Source organism: Cynocephalus volans, chromosome 10, assembly GCF_027409185.1.
Source record: "Cynocephalus volans isolate mCynVol1 chromosome 10, mCynVol1.pri, whole genome shotgun sequence".
In the NCBI taxonomy this organism is placed as follows: Eukaryota; Metazoa; Chordata; class Mammalia; order Dermoptera; family Cynocephalidae; genus Cynocephalus; species Cynocephalus volans.
The window spans coordinates 56,682,820-56,701,878 of record NC_084469.1 but is presented as its reverse complement, the minus strand read 5'-3'; the positions used below and the strand labels follow the sequence as shown (position 1 = coordinate 56,701,878).

At 45.5% G+C, this 19,059-nt stretch overlaps 1 protein-coding gene across 1 annotated transcript; it reads right to left on the bottom strand.

Annotated features, from left to right (window-relative positions):
- On the bottom strand, window positions 1-13,349 carry ACP7 (acid phosphatase 7, tartrate resistant (putative)). The gene is made up of 12 exons (XM_063109887.1): window positions 13,229-13,349; window positions 7,442-7,642; window positions 6,963-7,145; window positions 5,837-5,960; window positions 5,553-5,615; window positions 5,341-5,455; window positions 5,135-5,242; window positions 4,983-5,040; window positions 4,837-4,904; window positions 4,668-4,739; window positions 1,247-1,384; window positions 1-66 (listed from the first exon to the last, which is right to left on the bottom strand). Exons 1-12 carry the CDS (start codon window positions 13,347-13,349, stop codon window positions 1-3), a joined length of 1,317 nt encoding a protein of 438 aa, XP_062965957.1.
- Window positions 13,350-19,059: the final 5,710 nt, after the last annotated feature.

Below are 19,059 nucleotides of genomic sequence, written 5' to 3'. Positions count from 1 at the left end.
CTAGAGGTACATCATCCGTCCGATCAGGGGTCTCACCACCCAGACGTCATCCACAATCTTCCCATCCTGCAAGGGACAAAAACAGGGAAAGTAGTGAGGGCTTAAAGCCTGGACTCTGGGGCCAGGTGGCCTGGGTTCAAATCCCTTCTCTGCCTCTGATGGGCTGTGTGACCTTGGGCAAGTTGCTAGACCTCTCTGAGCCTCAGTTTTTCTCATCTGAAAAGTGAGGATGATAATAATAGTACCTCTATCCTAAACATTGTGGCAATTAAATGAGATAATATTTGTAAAAGACTTAAAAGGGAGCTTAGCACATGGCAAGGACTGTATAGTGTAGGCTGTTTTTATTAGAGCAAAAATCCTGGAGTCACACAAACCTTTGTTTATGTTCAGTGCATCCACTCTCTGTGTGGCCTTAAGCAAGAATTTGACCCCCTGAGCCTAACTTCTGTAATCTACACAATGGGCAGGATGACAGAACGGCCTCACAGGGTTGTCATGAGAACTGAACAAGGTGATGCAAACAGAAGGCTGGGCCTGGTGCATGTGCTGCTCAGTACATGGTACTTATCTGTAGAGGACACGTGGCTTTGGAGTCGGATCGCAGCTCTGCCATCCTCCAGCTGTGCGACTGTGGGAAAATTACTTCCCTTCTCTGAGCCTCAGTTCCCTCATCTATAAAATGGGAAGAAAATCCACCCCTATGGGATTGTCATATTGATTAAAGTGCTACTAAATAGAGAGCAACTAGCCCAGAGCCTGGTACACAGTAGGTGCTCAATAAATCACAATTATCATCATTATTTTAAAACTACAAGGGCAAAAATAAAGGTGAGCCGTTATTATTCATATCCACCTAACCTTAAGCCACCCCTACCACACACACATCATATTGTCTTCCCTCCACCTGCCTCCTATCACCTGTCTTTGCCTTCCCCTGCCTTGCAATGATAAATACCTATATGATTTACCAAGTTCCAGATACTGTTCTAAGCACTTGACATATAAGTCATTTGATCCCCATATAATCCTGTAAAGTGGAAACTATTATCATCCCCATTTCACAGATAGGAAAACTGAGACTCAAAGAGGTTATGTTGTTCAAGGTCACCCTACTGGTAAGTAGCAGAGGCAGGATTTGAATACAGGGTTTCCATCTCTAGAGGCCAAGATTTTAACTGCTCAGCTCCAGATCACACTGGGCCTGGTTGCTCAGGCAAGTGATTTGGGCCCGCCCCTCACCGACCTGGTCATCAGACACCTGCTGGATGTGGACGTGGGTCCCATTGAGGATGTGTAGCCGCGTGTACCCATACTCCTTCACACGCACAGCGCTCCAGGGCCGTGGGAAGACAGCAAAGGGGGTCAGCCGCTCCTCACAGCCCTGTGGGGGAGAGTGCGTCAGACCCGGGGCTGGGGCAGGTGAGGAATTGCAGGGAAGCAGAAATATCCTGCCAGGCCGGGACCCTGCCGCCCCCAAAGAAGACAGTGTCAGTTAAGATTTGGCCACAGTAATACTCACAATTGAGCGTTTTGACCCAGCCAGCCTTCCCTGGCCCCAGGTCTTTGACTTCTAGAAAAGTGCATGGCTGTAGAAGACTGTTCACTACAGCATTTTCTGTAAAAGTCCTGAACTGGAAGCCACCCAAATACCCATCAGGGGAGTGAGTTAAATAAATTACAGCATAGACATCACCAAGCAGGGTAATACAGAAAGAAAGATGGCCAAGATGCATTGTTAAGGGGGAAAAGCAATTCAAAGAACAGAAGAAATCTCTGGGTCTCAACCCTGGCTGCACGGTAGATCCACCAAGAAACCTCTTTAAAACACCAGTGCTGGGGCAGACAGAGTGCTCATCCTTGCAGTGGAAAGCAAGGTAAATGAGCAGAGAGGAAGAGGGAGCTAGAAAAATTACCATTCTGTATGCAGCGTTGTAATAACTGATTGAAGAAAGAATCATCAGTGGATGGTAAAATTAGTGGGGAAAGTCTGAGGAATAACAGGACATTTGCACGGTCTCAGAGTATCACCCCAGGGGACACTTGTTAATTACAAAGGAGAAAAGAGTAACTTTGCGGTGGAGAGGCCTGGCAGACACTGCCCTCACCAAGTGCTCAATGCGAATATCATCAATAAAGAGCCAGATCAATAGCACACTTTCAGCTGGGAAATCTGAAGCTCAAAGGGCTTTAAAGGAGACATCATACACTTCCTAGAACACAGCATCATTTTTGTGCATTCTTACGAAAACGTATAACTTCGATCTAATCACGAGCAAACATCAGACAAATCCAAATTGAGGGATATTCTACACAGCAACTTTGCTATACTCTTCAAAATTGTCAAGGTCATGAAGATGGACCAAAGTGTGGGGAAACGTTTCTGATTAAAGGAAGCTAAGGAGACAGGACACTTAAATACATCACATGATCTTAGACTAGATCCTGGACTGGAAAATAAATTCTTTGCTTTGATTTAAAGGACACTAATGAGACAACTGGCTAAATTTGAATAAGGTCCGTAGATTAGATAACAGCCTGTTATCAATGTTAACTACTTGAATTTAATAATTATACTGTGGTGAGGTAAGAGAAGGTCCTGGTCCCTGTTTTTTCAGGAAAAACAGACAGAGGGGTAAAGAGGCATCATGTCTGCAATTAACTCTTGATTGGATCTGAAAATAGGAATAAAATGGAAAGAGATTAAAATAAATGTGGTTAAATGTTCATATTGGTAAATCTTGGTGGAGGAGATATGGAAAGTCTTTGTATTATTTGTGCAACTTGTCTGTAAGTCTGAAATAATTTCAAAAAAAAATTTTTTTTTTGTCTTTTTGTGACCGGCCATACCGCGCTCAGCCAGTGAGCGCACCAGCCACCCTTATATAGGATCCGAACCCGCGGCGGGAGCACTGCTGCGCTTCCAGCGCCGCACTCTCCCGAGTGCGCCACAGGGTCGGCCCTAATTTCAAAATTTTAAATTAAAGGAAAAACCCAATCTGTGCTGGTAAGAATCAGAATAGCGATCACTTATAGACAGAGACTGACTGGGAAGGCATCTGGTGCAGACGACATTCTACTTCCTGCTCCAGGGGGTGGCTACAAAGGGGAGTCCAATGCCAGGGTCCCACCCTCAGAGATTCTAGTATTTTGTCTGGGGTAGGGCCCAGGCATTGGAGTTTGAAAAGCTTCCCATATAATCCTGACACGCACTAAGGTGGAGAACAACTGGGATATGAAGCATGATCCAAGTCATTTTTGAAAAGTGGGTGATAACAGTAACTATCTAGACAATTACTCGTTTGTATATGCAGAGAACATTTTAAAATGCCACTCAAGAGATGTAACTACTGACAGTGGGACTGAGAGCGGCTGCTGTCTACCTCCTGCCCTCTACACCATCTGAATTTTTATCAAGAGTGGTTTTCACTTTGATCTTCACCATTTGTAAGAATTGGCTTAAAAAATAAGCCCTCTGTCCTTAGAGAAGAGGCTAACTCCAAGACTGGGCAGGGAAAACACAAGATGATCCTGGAGCATCTGGGAGTGCCAGAAAGTAAGGAAGTGCTCGCAGAACAATGGGGACATGTTGAAAGGGGACAGGAGCCAACCTGACAGAGCTCCCACTGGCCAGAGCTGGAGGAACTTGAGCATCAAAATAAATAATAATATTGGATTATAACCCACAGAATAAAATCAATTACCCATGAGTCCATACTGATATAAATAAATAATTAACCACCTAAAGGTGCAACTCTTCCCTACGGGAAGATTCCAATTAATATCTAAGAAAAATGAGGGAAATAGAAAATCCCCATTAGAACACCACAGTAATAATTGTGGCAGGCAAGACCCACTGATGGGTTCTAAAATTAGCAGGTGAAGGTGGGAGGAGTATCTCCCCCAAGATACGTATTTGTTAATTAGAAAGGGAAATACAGTAGCTCTGTGGTAGATGAACCCAGCAGACGCCTCCTTAACTGGGTGATTCAGAGAACCACCTCCAGTAATGAGACCCGTGGTCGTCAGGCTCCCCCTGGTAGAGTGCACCAAGGACAACATCACTTCTGTGAATGTCTTGCCAAAAATGCAGAACCTGAATTCAGCATGAGAAAACGTCAGACAAACCCAAATCAAGGGACATTCTGCAAAATAACTGGCCAGGAGTCTTCAAAAGTGTGGATGATGAAAGACAAGGAAAGACTGAAGAACTGTCACAGATTGGATGAGACTAAGGAGACGATAACTAAATGCAATGTGGGATCCTGAAAAAGAAAAAGGTCACTAGTGAGGGAGCTGGTGGAATCTGAATAAAGTCTGTAGTTTACTTATAATAATACTAATAATAATGAAGGAGGGAGAGGGGAGGGGGAGGAGGAGGAAGGGGAGAAGCAGCAGCCCTCTGCCTCTGTTTCCATCCAGTAGACTGGGCAAGCCCCTCCACCCCTGCCACTTATTCAACCTGTGATTTTGAGCAAATATTTATCCTGTCTGAGCCTGTTCCCACATCTGTACAATGGGCATGCTACTAGTAGTACCTAAACTCAGGGTTGAGGATTAAGTGATGTCAACTGCATAAAAGACGTGGCACCCAGGCTAGTACAAGGTCAGCCCTCAATAAGCAGCAAGGGGCGAGAAGCCAAGGCACCCTTCCCCGCCTTGCTCACAGCAGATCCTGTGATGATATGAACAGGGCCTCGAGGGTTGGTGTAGGGCATCTCTTGGCTGCCATTAAATACCTGAAAAAGGGAACAAAGTGGGGGGGGGTCACATCAGGCCATGCCCAGGGGGTCTGACCATGCTGACCCAGCCATGTGGGTCCTCCATGTGCCTCACCTGGTAGTTGTAAATTGGCCACAGCCGTTCGTATGAGTGCTCATGAGCCCACAGCTGCAGGTCCACTCCTGAGACAGAGTGAGCGGGGATCAGGCCCCTGAGTCAGGGAGAGATGAGATGTGGGGCACGGGGCTGGGGTTACTCACCATATTTGTAGAAAAGATCCTCCAACCCATACAACTTGCCGTGGAGGCCTTTGCGGACCTGGGCAGGAGAAGCAAGGAGGTGAGGGGTGACTGGGGTCAACCTCCACTGGGCTCTCAGTGCCTCTGCCCCACCTCCCAGGGAGGGTCCTCACCTTGCTTTCATGCCTCGTACAGTCATCCAAGTCAGCATTGGAGCAGTACATGGGCCGGTGACCCATGGTAATGATCCAGGGCCGCGCTGCCCGATTCTTATTGGCTTTCTAAAGAGAAGGGCCCAGAGTGAGGACAGGGGGTGGGGGTTGAGGGGGAGGGGAGGTTGGCCAAAGGGCTAAATAAAGGGGACCTCCAGCTAGGTTACCTGGAGGTCACTCTCCAGCCAGCGAAACTGTCTCTGTACCAGGTGGCGGCCGTAATGGAGGAAGAAATATACCTCTGTGGAGAAGGAGATGATGTGGGCCGGACCCAGATCCCAGCTGGAGGGGTCAAAGGGCAGAGGTCAGAGATGCAGTCTCTTCTGCATCTCCCATCCTTCAGGGGAGAGAGGTCAGTCCCCCAGCACCACCAGATTACCTGTACCACAGGCCTTCACTGTCCCCCGGCATGCTGAAGCGAGCCTTGTAGTTAGAGAAGTTGCTGGAAGAAAAGAAGTAAGCGGGGGTGAGGGCTGGGATGCCACAGCCCTGCTCCCACCACCCCACTGTCAGGCCAGAGTCTGGCTCCCGGCTCACCCCTCCTCTCCTCTCATTACCACAAATGAGATACTCAGGACAAAGGACTAGGGCGAGACACTAAGAAGGACACAACTATTTTCATTGATCTGGCCCTTGCCCACCCCTGCAGCCCTTGGTCCTCACTAGCGTTCTTCATGATTCCCAGGGCATGTCATGTATGGCAGGCTGGCAGCCACAGGTTCAATGAGCTGCATGAACTTGTCCCCAACGCGGGCATTGTCCTGATCCATGTTGTAGGCAAAGTCTCCTGGGAGGCGGGAGGCAGAGAGACAGTAGGGACCCAGACCCAGCTCTGCTTTAGTCAGAATTGAGATACCTTGTTGCTCAGGTGTGAGCTGTGCAGTCCCTGGCCTCTGAACCATCCTGGTTCCCCAATCCCTACCTCACACCCACCCACATGTCCCCTCAGGACCATGGTGTCTCCTGTGCTCTGATCACACCAGCCCCACCTCTGTCTGCCATCTTGTCCCCTCCCAGAACAAAAACGTTAAGACCAATAGAGTCTGATACTGAATTTATACCAGGCACAGTTCCAATAGCTTTACATACACGATCACCTTAATCTTCAAAACACCCTCTGAAGTGAGTCTTACTATTATCCCCACTGAGGCCCAGAGCTGTTCAATGAAGATCCAGGAATCAGGGCCGGCCCGTGGCTCACTTGGGAGAGTGCGGTGCTGATAACACCAAGGCCACGGGTTCGGATCCCATATAGGGATGGCCGGTTGGCTCACTGGCTGAGAGTGGTGCTGACAACACCAAGTCAAGGGTTAAGATCCCCGTACCAGTCATCTTTAAAAAAAAAAAAAAAAAGATCCAGGAATCAAACCTGGAGAGCCTGATTCTAGAGTCTGTACTTTGAACCATATGGGCCCCAATCCCCATCTCCCATCTCATTCCCTGTCCCCTCAAATAATAACGGTGGCAGCAGCAATAATAATAACACACAGTTAAGTAGCAATTACAACATGACAGGCAGTGTTGAGTTATTTAGTCATCACAGCTGTCCTGTGAATTCTGAACTAGCCTTACCTCTAGTAAGAATAACATACAGGGGAAACCGATGCTCATAGCAACAGTGCTTGCGTTGGGATTTTTCCTGGGCAATTTTTACCTGGGCAATCTAGTTAACCGTAGACCCCTTGAGAGCCACAGCAGCCCCCGCCCCAGCCCCTCCACAGTCTTGGCACTGCCTCCTGTCCACGCTCCCCCCATCAGATCTCCAGGCGCACGGCTGCCAATGCCTCACCCACATGGAGAACAGCATCGTACATGCCCTGCTGGGTATCCCTGCGCAGCCGGGGCAGGGCTTTCGGGTTGTCAGCCCCCAGATCCCCAAACACAGCCAGACGGGGGCTCCAGTGGGCCCCATTCTTTAGGGCCCTGAAGCGAAACCGTCGGCTCCAGCCCTGTGCACTGCCACAGCGGTAAACTGAGGGGAGAGGAAAAGGTCACAGTCAGCTGGGAGCACCCCAGGACCCCTCCTCCAGCCCCCACCCATCTTCAGTTGGTGGAGGGGAGGAAACGGGGGACACCGGATGGGGCTGACCCATGTTCCTTCTGTCCACCTTCCCCAGCGCTTTCCATTTTCATCCCAGGGTCTCATACCACAGGCTCGTGACTAAGCAGAAGAGTTGCCAGCCCAGCCTGAGCCACCTGCCAGTAGTAGCTTCTAGCCCACTCCTCCTCCTGTTCCCCTTCAACTCCTCTGACTGGGACCCCTCTTACCGTACTGGACCCCCGGCAGCAGCCTTCTCAGCATGACTCGGTGTATGTAGAGTTTCCGCCGGAGAATACCCCCATCCACAAAGGGGCTGGCAGTGCCCTGAGCCCGGAGGGGCAGGGGCCCTGACAACTGCATCCCGAACTGCACTTCAGAGCGGGCTGGGACCCATGTGGTCCAGGTTACAGTCATGGAACCCGGCTCTCCTGGGGAGAAAGGAACAGAGGGGGTGGGCAGTGCGGCGGGGAATGCGGAGAAATGTGCAGAGAATGTGAGCGGTATTAATTGGAACAGCTCTTGAACGTTTAGTAGTTAAGGACACGGGTTCAGGAACTTCCCAAATGCAGTCCCCATTTCCAAGTTGCGCTTTCCTTGGGCAAGTCCCTTCACCTCTCTGAGACTCAGTTTTCCTATCTGTAAAATGGAATAATAATAGTACCTATCCTATAAGGCTGTTATGAGGCTTAGATGAATAAATACAGGTAAAGCACTTGAAATAGTGTCTAGTACAATTATATGGGCAAATATTATTAATGGTAGTATTTACTGCATAGAGGACTTGTGCCAAACATTGCACACACATGGTATCATTTAAGGATTGCTGATTCATGGAGACAAGCTAGATAGCATAAAAGGGGACAAGGGCCAGCTGTAAGACAGCAGGGAGTTGTGGAGCATGTTGCAAACTGTAGACCTCGCTCTATCTAAAAGGCGCAACCATAACCCAGCTCTTGGTGGTGGGCACCAAGCAGGAAGCAGGCCCAGTACCACCAAATCTGTGGACTTCTAGAGTAAATTTTTACACAGTGGTTTGTATACCCAGGAGCATATCCAGATTGTTAAGTGATAGCTTCAAATTCTTAAATGTTAGCAACCAAATCAAGATTTTAAAAATTCCAGGTGGCATAGTGTAAGCATGGGTTCTTCCTCCAGCAACATGAAAATGCATATGCACAAGGTTATTCATGGCAGCACTCTTTGTAATTACAAAATGTCGGAAACCTAAATGCCCATATATAGGAGAATGACTAAAAAACACCTAAAAAATGGTGTAAAAGAGAATGAGGACAGTCTTTATGACCTGCTATGGAATTTCCAGGACATGTTGTTGAGCCAAAATAAGCAAAGTACACAAGAGTATAGTCAGCTACTCTTAATATAAAGTGATATAAGAAAATGCACAGGTATCTACTCGTTTGTACAAAAAAAATACGGGAAATACTCTTAATATAAAGTGATATAAGAAAATGCACAGGTATCTACTCGTTTGTACAAAAAAAATACGGGAAGTGCTGTAGATTGGATGCCCTCCCAACCTCATTGAAGCTTAAATCCCCACCGTAACTGCGGGGTGTGGGAAATCCTAATATGGTAATTGAAAGGTGGGGCCTTGAAGAGGTGATTAGGTTGTAGGACCATGACATTGTAAACGGATTAAAAATGGTGGCCATGGACATGGTTCTGAGGGCTCTGAAAGAAGAACACATGAGAGGTTAGTCTCTCTCTGTTCCACCATTTTCTGCCATTTGAAACCCCTGCATTGCTGTAAAGCTACCACCAAAAAAAACCCTCACCAAGTGTGTTCCCTGGACTTTGGACTTCTCAGCCTCTAAAACTGTAAGCAATAAATTTTGTTTTCTTTATAAATTATCCAGTTCCAAGTATTTTGTTGTAAGCAACAGAAACAGACTCATACAGGAAGGATGCCCCAGGAAGTAAAGAGATGGGTTACTTACAAAGAGTGGGTGGGAGGTGGGGTAGAAAAAAGCGAGAATGGGAACAGTTAGCAGGGATGAGGAAAGAGAGACACTTCTCTGAGTCCATCGTTTTATATAATTCTTACTCCTAGAACTATAGTTCTGTTTTATGTTTTTTCCACACCCAAAAAGTAAACAAAACCACACGAGATATAGGAGAAATCCAATATGGAATATAAACACTAACAAATGCAACTAACTATATTAACTATATTTTTAAAAATGAGTAATATAAGTAAACTGAATGGGATAGGGAAGAAAAATAACTGGAAACAGAGTCCTAACTAGGTATTGTATTGTAAGGCTAAAAACAAAAAGGACTGTTCATAAACACTATCATCTAGTCAGTAAGTGTTTCTCACAGGGATATGGGCAAGCAATTCTGAAATTGCTTTATGCATACACTAGGATTGAATAAGTTATTATATTGTAGGTAGTAAGTCAGCTTTCTCAGTGTTGGGGAAAGAAGTTACAAATAAGGAAAAGGAAGGCTAAAATAAACCCTTGGTGTTGGACTGAAATCAGAGGTATCAGTAAAATCTCACAGTATTTAATATATATTAAATATATATGGATAGATACACAAATCTACCTATACATACAGATAGATGAATGCAGAAATATATGTGTGTGAATATGCGTGTTAGTATAAGTGCATGTGTTGCCTTGATCTGTTAAGAGGACTTAGAAACGATGACATCCCAGTAGCAATGAGCACACGTAGCGCTCAGATCTTGGTTTCTAAATACCCATTCTCCAGTAAAACGAACTAGGACTATTGGAGAATAGTTGATTCCAAATATGGGACAGGAAATATACAAGATGAAACTGGAATAATTTATGGTGTTGGAAAGCAAGGAAGTACTCAAAAATGATAGGGGCTTGTTGAAAGAATACAGAAGACAATCTGAAGGAATTCCAAGAGACCAAATACGGGACAATATGTAACAATAATAAATAAATAACAATAGTATTGGACTTTCACTCACAGAAAAAAATAAATATCCATGACTCTATGATATAAATAAATAATTGAAAAAAATACATAAATGAAGCAAGGAGGGAAGGTCCTCCTTATAATAAAATTTCAATTAGATGGAAAGAGGAATTAGAAAATTAGAAAATCACGGGCCAGCCCGTGGCTCACTCGGGAGAGTGCGGTGCTGATAACACCAAGGCTATGGGTTCGGATCCTATATAGGGATGGCCGGTTAGCTCACTAGCTGAGCGTGGTGCTGACAACACCAAGTCAAGGGTTAAGATCCCCTTACCACTCATCTTTATATAGGAATAAAACAAAAAAAAAAAATTAGAAAATCACAATTAGGCAAACACCACACTAATGACTATTACGGACAAAATCTACTGACGGATGCTAAAACTAGTGGATGAACATTTGAGGAGAAACAGGAATTGCATAGTCTTGAGCAATCTCCCCCCAAGATATTTATTAACTATAAAGGAAAGAATAATTACTTTATAATGGAAAAACCCAGCAGGCAACTCCTTAACCAAACACTCAAGGTCAACATCACCAGAAACAGCAATAAGACATATCAACATCATGAACCCTCTGATATGAGACACTAAGGACACAACGTCAGATCTATGACAGTCTTGCCAAAAACACATAATTTAATTCCAGTCATGAGAAATCATCACACAAACCTAAAATGAGGGATATCCTACAAAATAACTGATCCGTACTCAAAAATACCAAGATCCTGAAAATAAGCAGACTGATACACGACAGATTGGAGGGGACCAAGAAGGCACAACAACCAAACACAACGTGAGATCCTGGATTGGATCCTGGAACAGAAAATAGACATCAGTGAAAAAAATGGTGAAATTCGAACCGTTTCCAGGCCCATAAACCATCAACCAGGCTCCGTAGATTAGTGAACAGTGATGTACCATTGTCGATTTCCTGGTTTTAGTAATTGTACTGTGTTGCCTAAGATGCTAACATCAGGAGAAACTGAGTGAGGGGGAGATGGGAACTCTCCCGTAATATTTTTGGAATTTTTCTGTTAAATCTAAAATTAGTATAAAATTTTAAATTTTAAAACAAAGATTGTGGGCTCTTGAGCTAACCTTCCTACATTCAAATTCCAGACCTTGTGACCTGGGCTCAGACTTTTCCTCTGTGAGCCTGTTTACTCTTGTAAAATGGGAGTAATGATAGTACCAACAGCTCAAGGTCAATGTGGAGGTCAAGTGAGTTCTCCATCTGAAGCGTTCAGTGAGAGTATATTTGCTATTATTATTGTGTAGGACACAAAAGGACAGCTGTGATCTCACTGGGTTTTCACAACAGCACCAAGAGATGGATTTTATTGTCTTTCACATTTTATAGCGGCCTCCGGGCAAAGTGCCTCGTCCAAGGCCAACCTGGTTATGTATGTGGTTTCTGATTCCACGCTGCAACTGACCTTTAAGGAATTGTCTTCTCTAAAAGTGTCAAGAACATGAAAAACAAGGACAGATAAATAAAGACTGAGGAACTGTCACAGATAGAAGAGACTAGAAACTAAATGCGATGTGGAATTCTGCATTAGAATAAAGACACTAGTGGAAAAGTTGGTGAGATCTGAAGTTTAGTTAATAATATGGTATTAATGTGAATTTCTTAGCTTTGACAATGGTAACATGGCTATGTAAGAGATTACCATTAGGGGAAACTGGGTGAAGGGTACACAGAAACTTTGTACTATCTTTGGAACTCTTCTGTAAGCCTACAATTATTTCAAAATAAGAAGCTTAAAAATTAAAAAAAAAAAACTGTGTTAAGTTTTGATGTAGTGTCAAAGAAGAATAGCCACAATTATCTGAATCTCCTATTAAAATTTTTCTCACGCTGGCTGGTTAGTTCAATTGGTTAGAGCACTACCTTATAACATCACGGTCACAGCCAGCCACCCAGAAAAGAGAAAAAAATCTTCCTCACTATTCTGACCGTGTGTCTGTGTGAGACCAGATTTTCTTCATACAGATCATATAAATCACATAAATCATAAAGCAACATATCACAAAACATCACAACAGATGAAGCAGATCTGAGGAGAATCCAGTTTTGGTCTATTAAGCTAGACATTAAAGAGATTAAAAAGATGTAAATCAATGCCACATTCCTCATTAAATTTCTTTTTTTTTTTTTTTTGTAAAATATAGTTATTTTCGTGAACATGTCATTTACATCAATACTCGTAGAGAAGGGGCTTGTTATTGTTCATTTTAAATGACTTCATAGATATTTTCAATGTCTCAGTTTTAATTTCCAATATGGCAAATATTGGTAGATGTAACTCACATAAACTAAAGCTCTTTGAGGTTCTCAATAGTTCTGAGCAGTGTAAAGGGGTCCTGAGACAAAAGCTCTCCACGCTGCTCCACGCCAAGCTCAGTGCTGCCACTTCACTTACTCCTCACCGTGAGATTGCACTAATATTACCCCATTGTCCAGATGAGGAGGCCGAAGCCACCGAGGTAAAGGCACTTGCCCAAGGTCACACAGCAGATAAGTAGCAAAGCTGGGATCCAAATCCAGTTAGTATGGTTGCAGAGGGTCCAGAGTCCAAGCTCTTACCCTCACAGTGCACCACAACTCTTGATCAAGGATCAGGAGGCAGCCTTGTGGGGAAGAGGGGGAGGGATGGAGAAAGAGCTGGGCAACCTAGTTCTGTAATATTCATGCACTGATCTCTTCTACAGCTGATTTTAGGGCCTGCCGTGCACTAACATGTCAGGTTCTAGAGATAGGACAGTGACACAAAGAGCAAGGCCAACAGCAGCCCCCTTTGAAATGCAGGAGAGCACTCACTGTGGGCTGGGCACCATAATCATTTCCCACGCAACCAGGTGCAGCACTGCTTATAATCCCCATTTCACAGAGGCAGACGACTGAGTCTCAGGAAAAACAAGCACAAGCCAGGGGTTCCACAGCAATCAAGGTGGGATTCCTGAGTCCTCCAACCAATGAAGCACCTTTAGTCCTCTCTGGAAGAGGCATCGGGAGGGGTCATGAACACTTACCTGGGTAGGACAGGTGGACATGCTCTGGGGCAGCGCTGGGAGCCCCTGGGGCCTCGTGGACTCCCAAGGAGAAAAGGAGGAGCAGACAGCAGGACGACCAGCAGCAATAAAGGGATCGCATGTTAAGGGGATGATGGGGGCAGAGAGGGGAAGAGGCAGGGTGTGGAGTAGATCAGATTCCCTCAGGATGGAGGAAGATCAGGCAGTGCCGTGGGGGAGGGAGGTCTTCGAGGGGGGTGGTTATCCAGATGCTGGAGAGAGAGAACAAAAATAATGTTTGCTATGGAGAGGCAAACGCTCTCTGAACCTCACTGTATGCTAAGCACGTTGCATAGATTAACTCAGGGGAGCCTCACAACATTGCTATGAGGTGGCGACTACTATGATCATCACCCTCATATCACAGATGAGGAAACTGAGCAACCACGTGAGTCAATTGCACAGCAAGGATGTGATGGAGCCAGGACTTGAACACAGGCGGGCCTGGCTTCAGAGCCTGGCTGTTAACCAGAGCTCACTCTCAATGAAAGAGGTTTGGCCGTGGAGGGGGGGTACCCAGTGTAGGTACTTGCCTTTGGCAGCCCCATCCCCAGCCTTCCATCCTGCTTTGAGCAACCCCAGTTTCTTCTACCTTATTCCCCAGATGCCTAGCATCCCATCCTGTCCTCAGGGACCTCGCCACTCCGTCCTCAGCCTTCCATTTTGGTCTTAGTTTCCCCAATCCGTCCACTCCATCCCCAGATTCCTCAGAGTCCACCCTGCCGGGAGCGGACCCATCGCCTCCCCCTCCTCCCCAGCGTCCCATCCTGCCTTCAGTGTCCCAGTCCTGCCCTCGGCCATCTCCACCTGCGCTCTAGCCGTCTCCCTCAGCCCAGCACTGCATACCCACCCCCCATCGCCTCAGCCCTTCTCCGCCTGCTCCAGCTCCCCCGAGACCTGCCGGGGTGGAGCCGGGTCTGGACCATCCGGCCGGAGGCCAGGAGGCGGGCCGGGGGGGCGCCCTTCGGGACCCCAGCTCACCCTCGGGGGCGCTGGCAGCCCGCGCGCGCGTCTCCGGCCACCAGCGCCGCCGCGGTATTTATGAGTTTGCAGGCACCGAGGCTCCTCGCCGCCCACAGCCGTCCCAGCCCCGGAAGAGCCGGACGCCTCGGAGTGACGGGCTCCCCAGACAACCGGGGCCCCGGGTCCCACAGGTCCGGCCGGTCCCGGGCGCCCCACGCCCGCCCGGGGGCGGGGTGCAGGAAGGGGGACCCAGGAAGGCTTGGTACGCGGCCGCCGCCACCTCCAAGCCGGCCACCAGGTGAGCGCCCGGACAGGTAAGGCCGCGCTCGTCCCCCAGGCGCCCCACCTCGCAGCTGCGGAGCCCCCAGGGCACGGGCGCAGGCTCCCACCCCTGGCCCTGCCCTGTCCCCCGGGCTCCCAGGTGTGCGTACCTGGGAGATCCCGGTCTTTTCCCGCTGCGCCGCATTATCTTCCTCGCAATTCCTTCCGGCTTCCTCCCTCTCCGAACTTACCCCACTGAGCCTCCTCTGCATTCACCCCCCACCCCCGCTAAGGCCTCCTGAAAACACAAAATTAAAATCCGCAAAAGATAGTGCGGCTTCTGAGCTGCGCGCCCTCGGCGGGTTACTCAACCTCGCTGGACCTCGGGTTTTCCCACTCGTACCTACAGCATGAGTGGTGAGGATTAAACGAATTCATACATGAAATTTCATGCTGAGATCACAGCCTGGCTCGGAGTAAGGGCTGGATAAGAATCAGCAGTTATTTTTATTGTTATTAATGCACGAACTCCAGAAACTGCCCTGGGGTCTAGGTGGAAACAGGTAGGAATTTTCCCTGTAAGCCTCTGCGGGCTGTTTGAATGTTGGGAGTGGCTTGTCACAAAATATGCTTGCGGGTTCCCTGGGAGGGAGCAACAGGAAAGATCTGGGGATCTGGATTTTCAGTTGTCCCCCTTCCTGTCTGCAGATATAATGACCCCAGGACTGGCTTTAGCAATTCAGAGTATATGGTTTTCTGCGTGGTGGGGACAACGATTTCGAGGATTGGCACTGGGGGTGGGGGAGATTCAAGAGGAGCCTCTTTCGCTATTTGGATTTTTCCCCCCACTTTCCAGAGTCTCCATTACAGCTTAAAGATAAAAAGCAACTCTCTTAGCTAAACCCAAGTACCTCTAACCCACCACTCCTGTGGCATCAATTATAACCTCCCCTTATTTTCAGTTTTTTCTGGTGTTCTTCCAGAATCGGAGGTTTTTAACCTTTTTTGTGCTAAAGGTGTCTATGGCAGGCTGGTGAATCCTTTCTCAGGATCATGTTTTCACATGCATACAATAAATACACAGAATACAAAAGACACCCCCCAATGCTACTGAATTACAGATATACAAATATTTTTAAAACAAATATGTGATATAGTAATGTACTTCATTATTGCATTAAACTTTAATATCTAGTGGCAAGTCCAAAAAAATAAGGTAATTTAGAAGTTTTGATGAGTGTATAGAGGGTAAGATGTTTGAGATTCCTGTAATGACTGTAATGGGATTTGAAAATATCTGTGATTTCTTCTCATGACAAAGTCACACGTCTGCTAATAGCCCCGTGGTCTGTTGCCCTCCTCATGACAGAAAGATGTGCTAAATTTTAATTACAGCAGCAGTTCTCAAACTTTCCCCTCTTAAAAATTATTGAGCTTTTTAAAATATGTGGATTGTATCTATTAATATTTACCACATAAGAAAGTAAAACTGAGGAGTTTTTAAAACAGAAAAATACATACATACATTCCACTGGTCAGGTAGCCTTTGGAGAGTGAAAAGGACAAACACGTCTTAGTATTACTATGAAAATAGCTTTGACCTCATTAACCCCCTCAAAAAAGTCTTGGGGACCCACAGGTGTCCACACACCACATTTTGAGAACTGCTGAGTTAAAGGATAGTGAAGGCAAAGAGGTCATTTTTATTTTCCCCATTCAAGTTCATGTAGCCCCTGAATTCCATCCCCCTGTTAAAAAGCCCCACTGGAATCTGCTGGACCCTGACGTGGTGGATGAGGGTCATAGCTTGCAGGGATATAGTCTTATGGTGGTGAACAGAGCATCTACTCTGGGGCCAGATCACCTGTATTTAAATCTAGCTTGTGCATTGGCTAGTTTAGGCAAGCGATTTAGTCTCACTGTGCCTCAGTTTTCCCATCTGTGAAATGGGGTCAAAAATAGTAACTGCCTCATAGGGTTGTGAAGATTAAATGAGGTAATAGATATAAACCACTTAGAACAGTGCCTAGCACAGAGCAAGCGCCCCACACATTCTTTCTAATTATTATTGTACCCAAGACATCTAGTCTGCCCAGTTTCTAAGATAAGGCTATAATGAGCCTGCTTTTCTAAATCATTTGAAAATGATTTAAACCTTTTTATTATGAAATAAGACATAAATACAGAAAAGTCCATGAAATATAAATCTTCCACTTAATGAATACAACAAAATGAACACACCTGTGTAACCACCACCCAAGTGAAGAAATAAAATCTTACCCGCTTCCCCCAGTCTCTTTCCTGCCTCCCCCCAGGCGCTGCTTTCTCCCTCCCCGTGAGGATATCCACTTTGCTGACTTTTACCTGTCTTTGGTTTTACCACACACAGTTGTTTCATTTTGCCTATTTTTGCACACAACATAAATAGAAATATACAATAGGAACTCTTGTGTCTGACTTCTTTCTCTCAACATTGTGATTGTGAAATTCATCCGGGTTGGGCGTATAAATGCAATCCATTCCTTCTCATGTCCAGGTAGTATTCCATTGTGTGAACACACCACAGTTTTTATCTACCAACTGTCAATAGAAATATGAGTTGTTTCCTTTTTTTTCTTGGCTCCTGCAAATAATGCTGCTCCCAATACCCTAGTACATATTTTGCTGGTGAACATATGTACCCATTTCTCTTGGATATAAACCCAGGAGTAGAATGGCTGGGCCATAGGGTATAAGTTTATTTATCTTCAGTGGAATACTGCCAAAGAGTTTCCCAAACTGGTTGTAATAATTATTTCTTCTTCTCCCACCAGCCACATTGGAGCATTTCCTTTCCTCCACGTCCTCACCCTCACTTGACATTGGCAGGCATTTTATTTTTATTCATTCTGATGGGTGTGTAGGGGTAGCTCATTGTAGTTTTAATTTGCATTTTCCTGATGAGTAATAAAATTAAACATTTCATTTGCATATTGGCATTTTGAGTATCCTTTTTTGTGATCTTGTTCAAGTGTCTTGCCTGGTTTTCTATTGGGTTGTCCATTTCCAAATGGATTTGCTCTTTTATATAATCTGAATATGAGCCATTTGGCAGTTGTATGTAAACACCTTCTCATACTCTGTGGCTTGTCTTTTTACTCTCTTAATGGCGCTTTTTTTTTTTTTCCCCCTACACATGACCAGTAAGGGGATCTTAACCCTTGACTTGGTGTTGTCAGCACCACGTTCTCCCAAGTGAGCTAACCGGCCATCCCTATATAGGGATCCAAACCCGTGACCTTGGTGTTATCAGCACCACACTCTCCCAAGTGAGCCACGGGCAGGCCTTTAATGGCACTTTTTAATGAACAAAAGGTTTTAACTTTAGCATAGTTCAATTTGTCAGTCCTTTCCTTCCTGGGTAGTGATTTTTACATCTTGTTTAAGAAATATTTCTATATCTCCAAAACAGGTTGGTATTCTCTTAGGTTATTTTGCAACAGCATTATCATTTTGCATCACGTTTAGGTTGTCAATTTATCTGGAACTGGGTTTTTCTTGGTGGGGGGGGCCTGGCCAGTTTGGGATCTGAACCTATGACCTTGGTACCATAAAGCTGCGTTCTAACCAACTGAGCTAATTGGCCAGCCCTGGAACTGATTTTTGTATATGGTATGATGTAGGGTTCTTAATTTTTATCAAAGTAATGCACATGACTAATAAAAATAAATGAGTCTACTTTCTTAAGGAGAGTTCTTTTTTATGCATGTCTCCATTGTGAAACTAATATCATCTCATTACTGAATAATTATAAAGTAGAAAGAGCCAGGGAGGTTTAATGGCTCAGGAACTGATAATCCTGGGTTTGAATCCTGGTTCTGCTGCTTCTTGGGTAGGTAACCTTAGGCGAGGTTCTGCCCTTCTCTTAGCCTCAGTGTCCTAATATCTAAAATGGGTACAGCAGTGTCTGCCTCACAGGTGCCTGGAAAGAGACAGCATGTAAATCATGTAACCCAGGGTAGGGCACAAAGAAAGAGCTCAGTAAATATTAGCCACAGTTATTAACAGTAGATTTTATCTAATCACTCACTGTCCATCGGTCACAGTGGCTGCTTCTCCTTAGAGCATTTTTTCTTAGACATAGGATTTGGGTTGAATAATGATCATACCATAGTCCAACTGGACTCTTCTAAATTTTCAAATTCATTATAAAAAAAAAAGATGGATTGATGGATGGATGGAGGAATCAATAGATATATGATAAAGCAAGAATAGCAAAATGTTGACGATAGAATCCAGGTGGTGGACATATGTGTGTTCCTTGTAAAAGTCTTTGCATTTTCCTGTGTTTGGAAATTTTCATAATAAAATGTTGGGAAAAATACTTGAGGACATCCATATAGCTGTCGTTGTTGACAGTCATGGCGAAACCAGAGCAGCAACTGATTCCTGAGCACTTGGTGTGTGCGAGGTGACCCGTATATGACATAATTCATTTGATGGCTCTGACAGTCTGTAATGCAGACTTTAGCAAGGCCGTTTTTCAGATGAAGAAACTGAGGCTTAGCAAAGCCAAGCACCTCACTGTG

Excerpts from the sequence above, each read along its gene's own strand:
- ACP7 (XM_063109887.1), bottom strand. The coding sequence starts at position 13,349 with ATGCGATCCCTTTATTGCTGCTGGTCGTCCTGCTGTCTGCTCCTCCTT. Across the intron at positions 5,616-5,836 it reads GGGAATCATGAAGAACGCTA|CAACTTCTCTAACTACAAGG; the intron begins GTGAGGACCAAG and ends CTTTTCTTCCAG. Across the intron at positions 67-1,246 it reads AGCAGGTGTCTGATGACCAG|GATGGGAAGATTGTGGATGA; the intron begins GTCGGTGAGGGG and ends TGTCCCTTGCAG.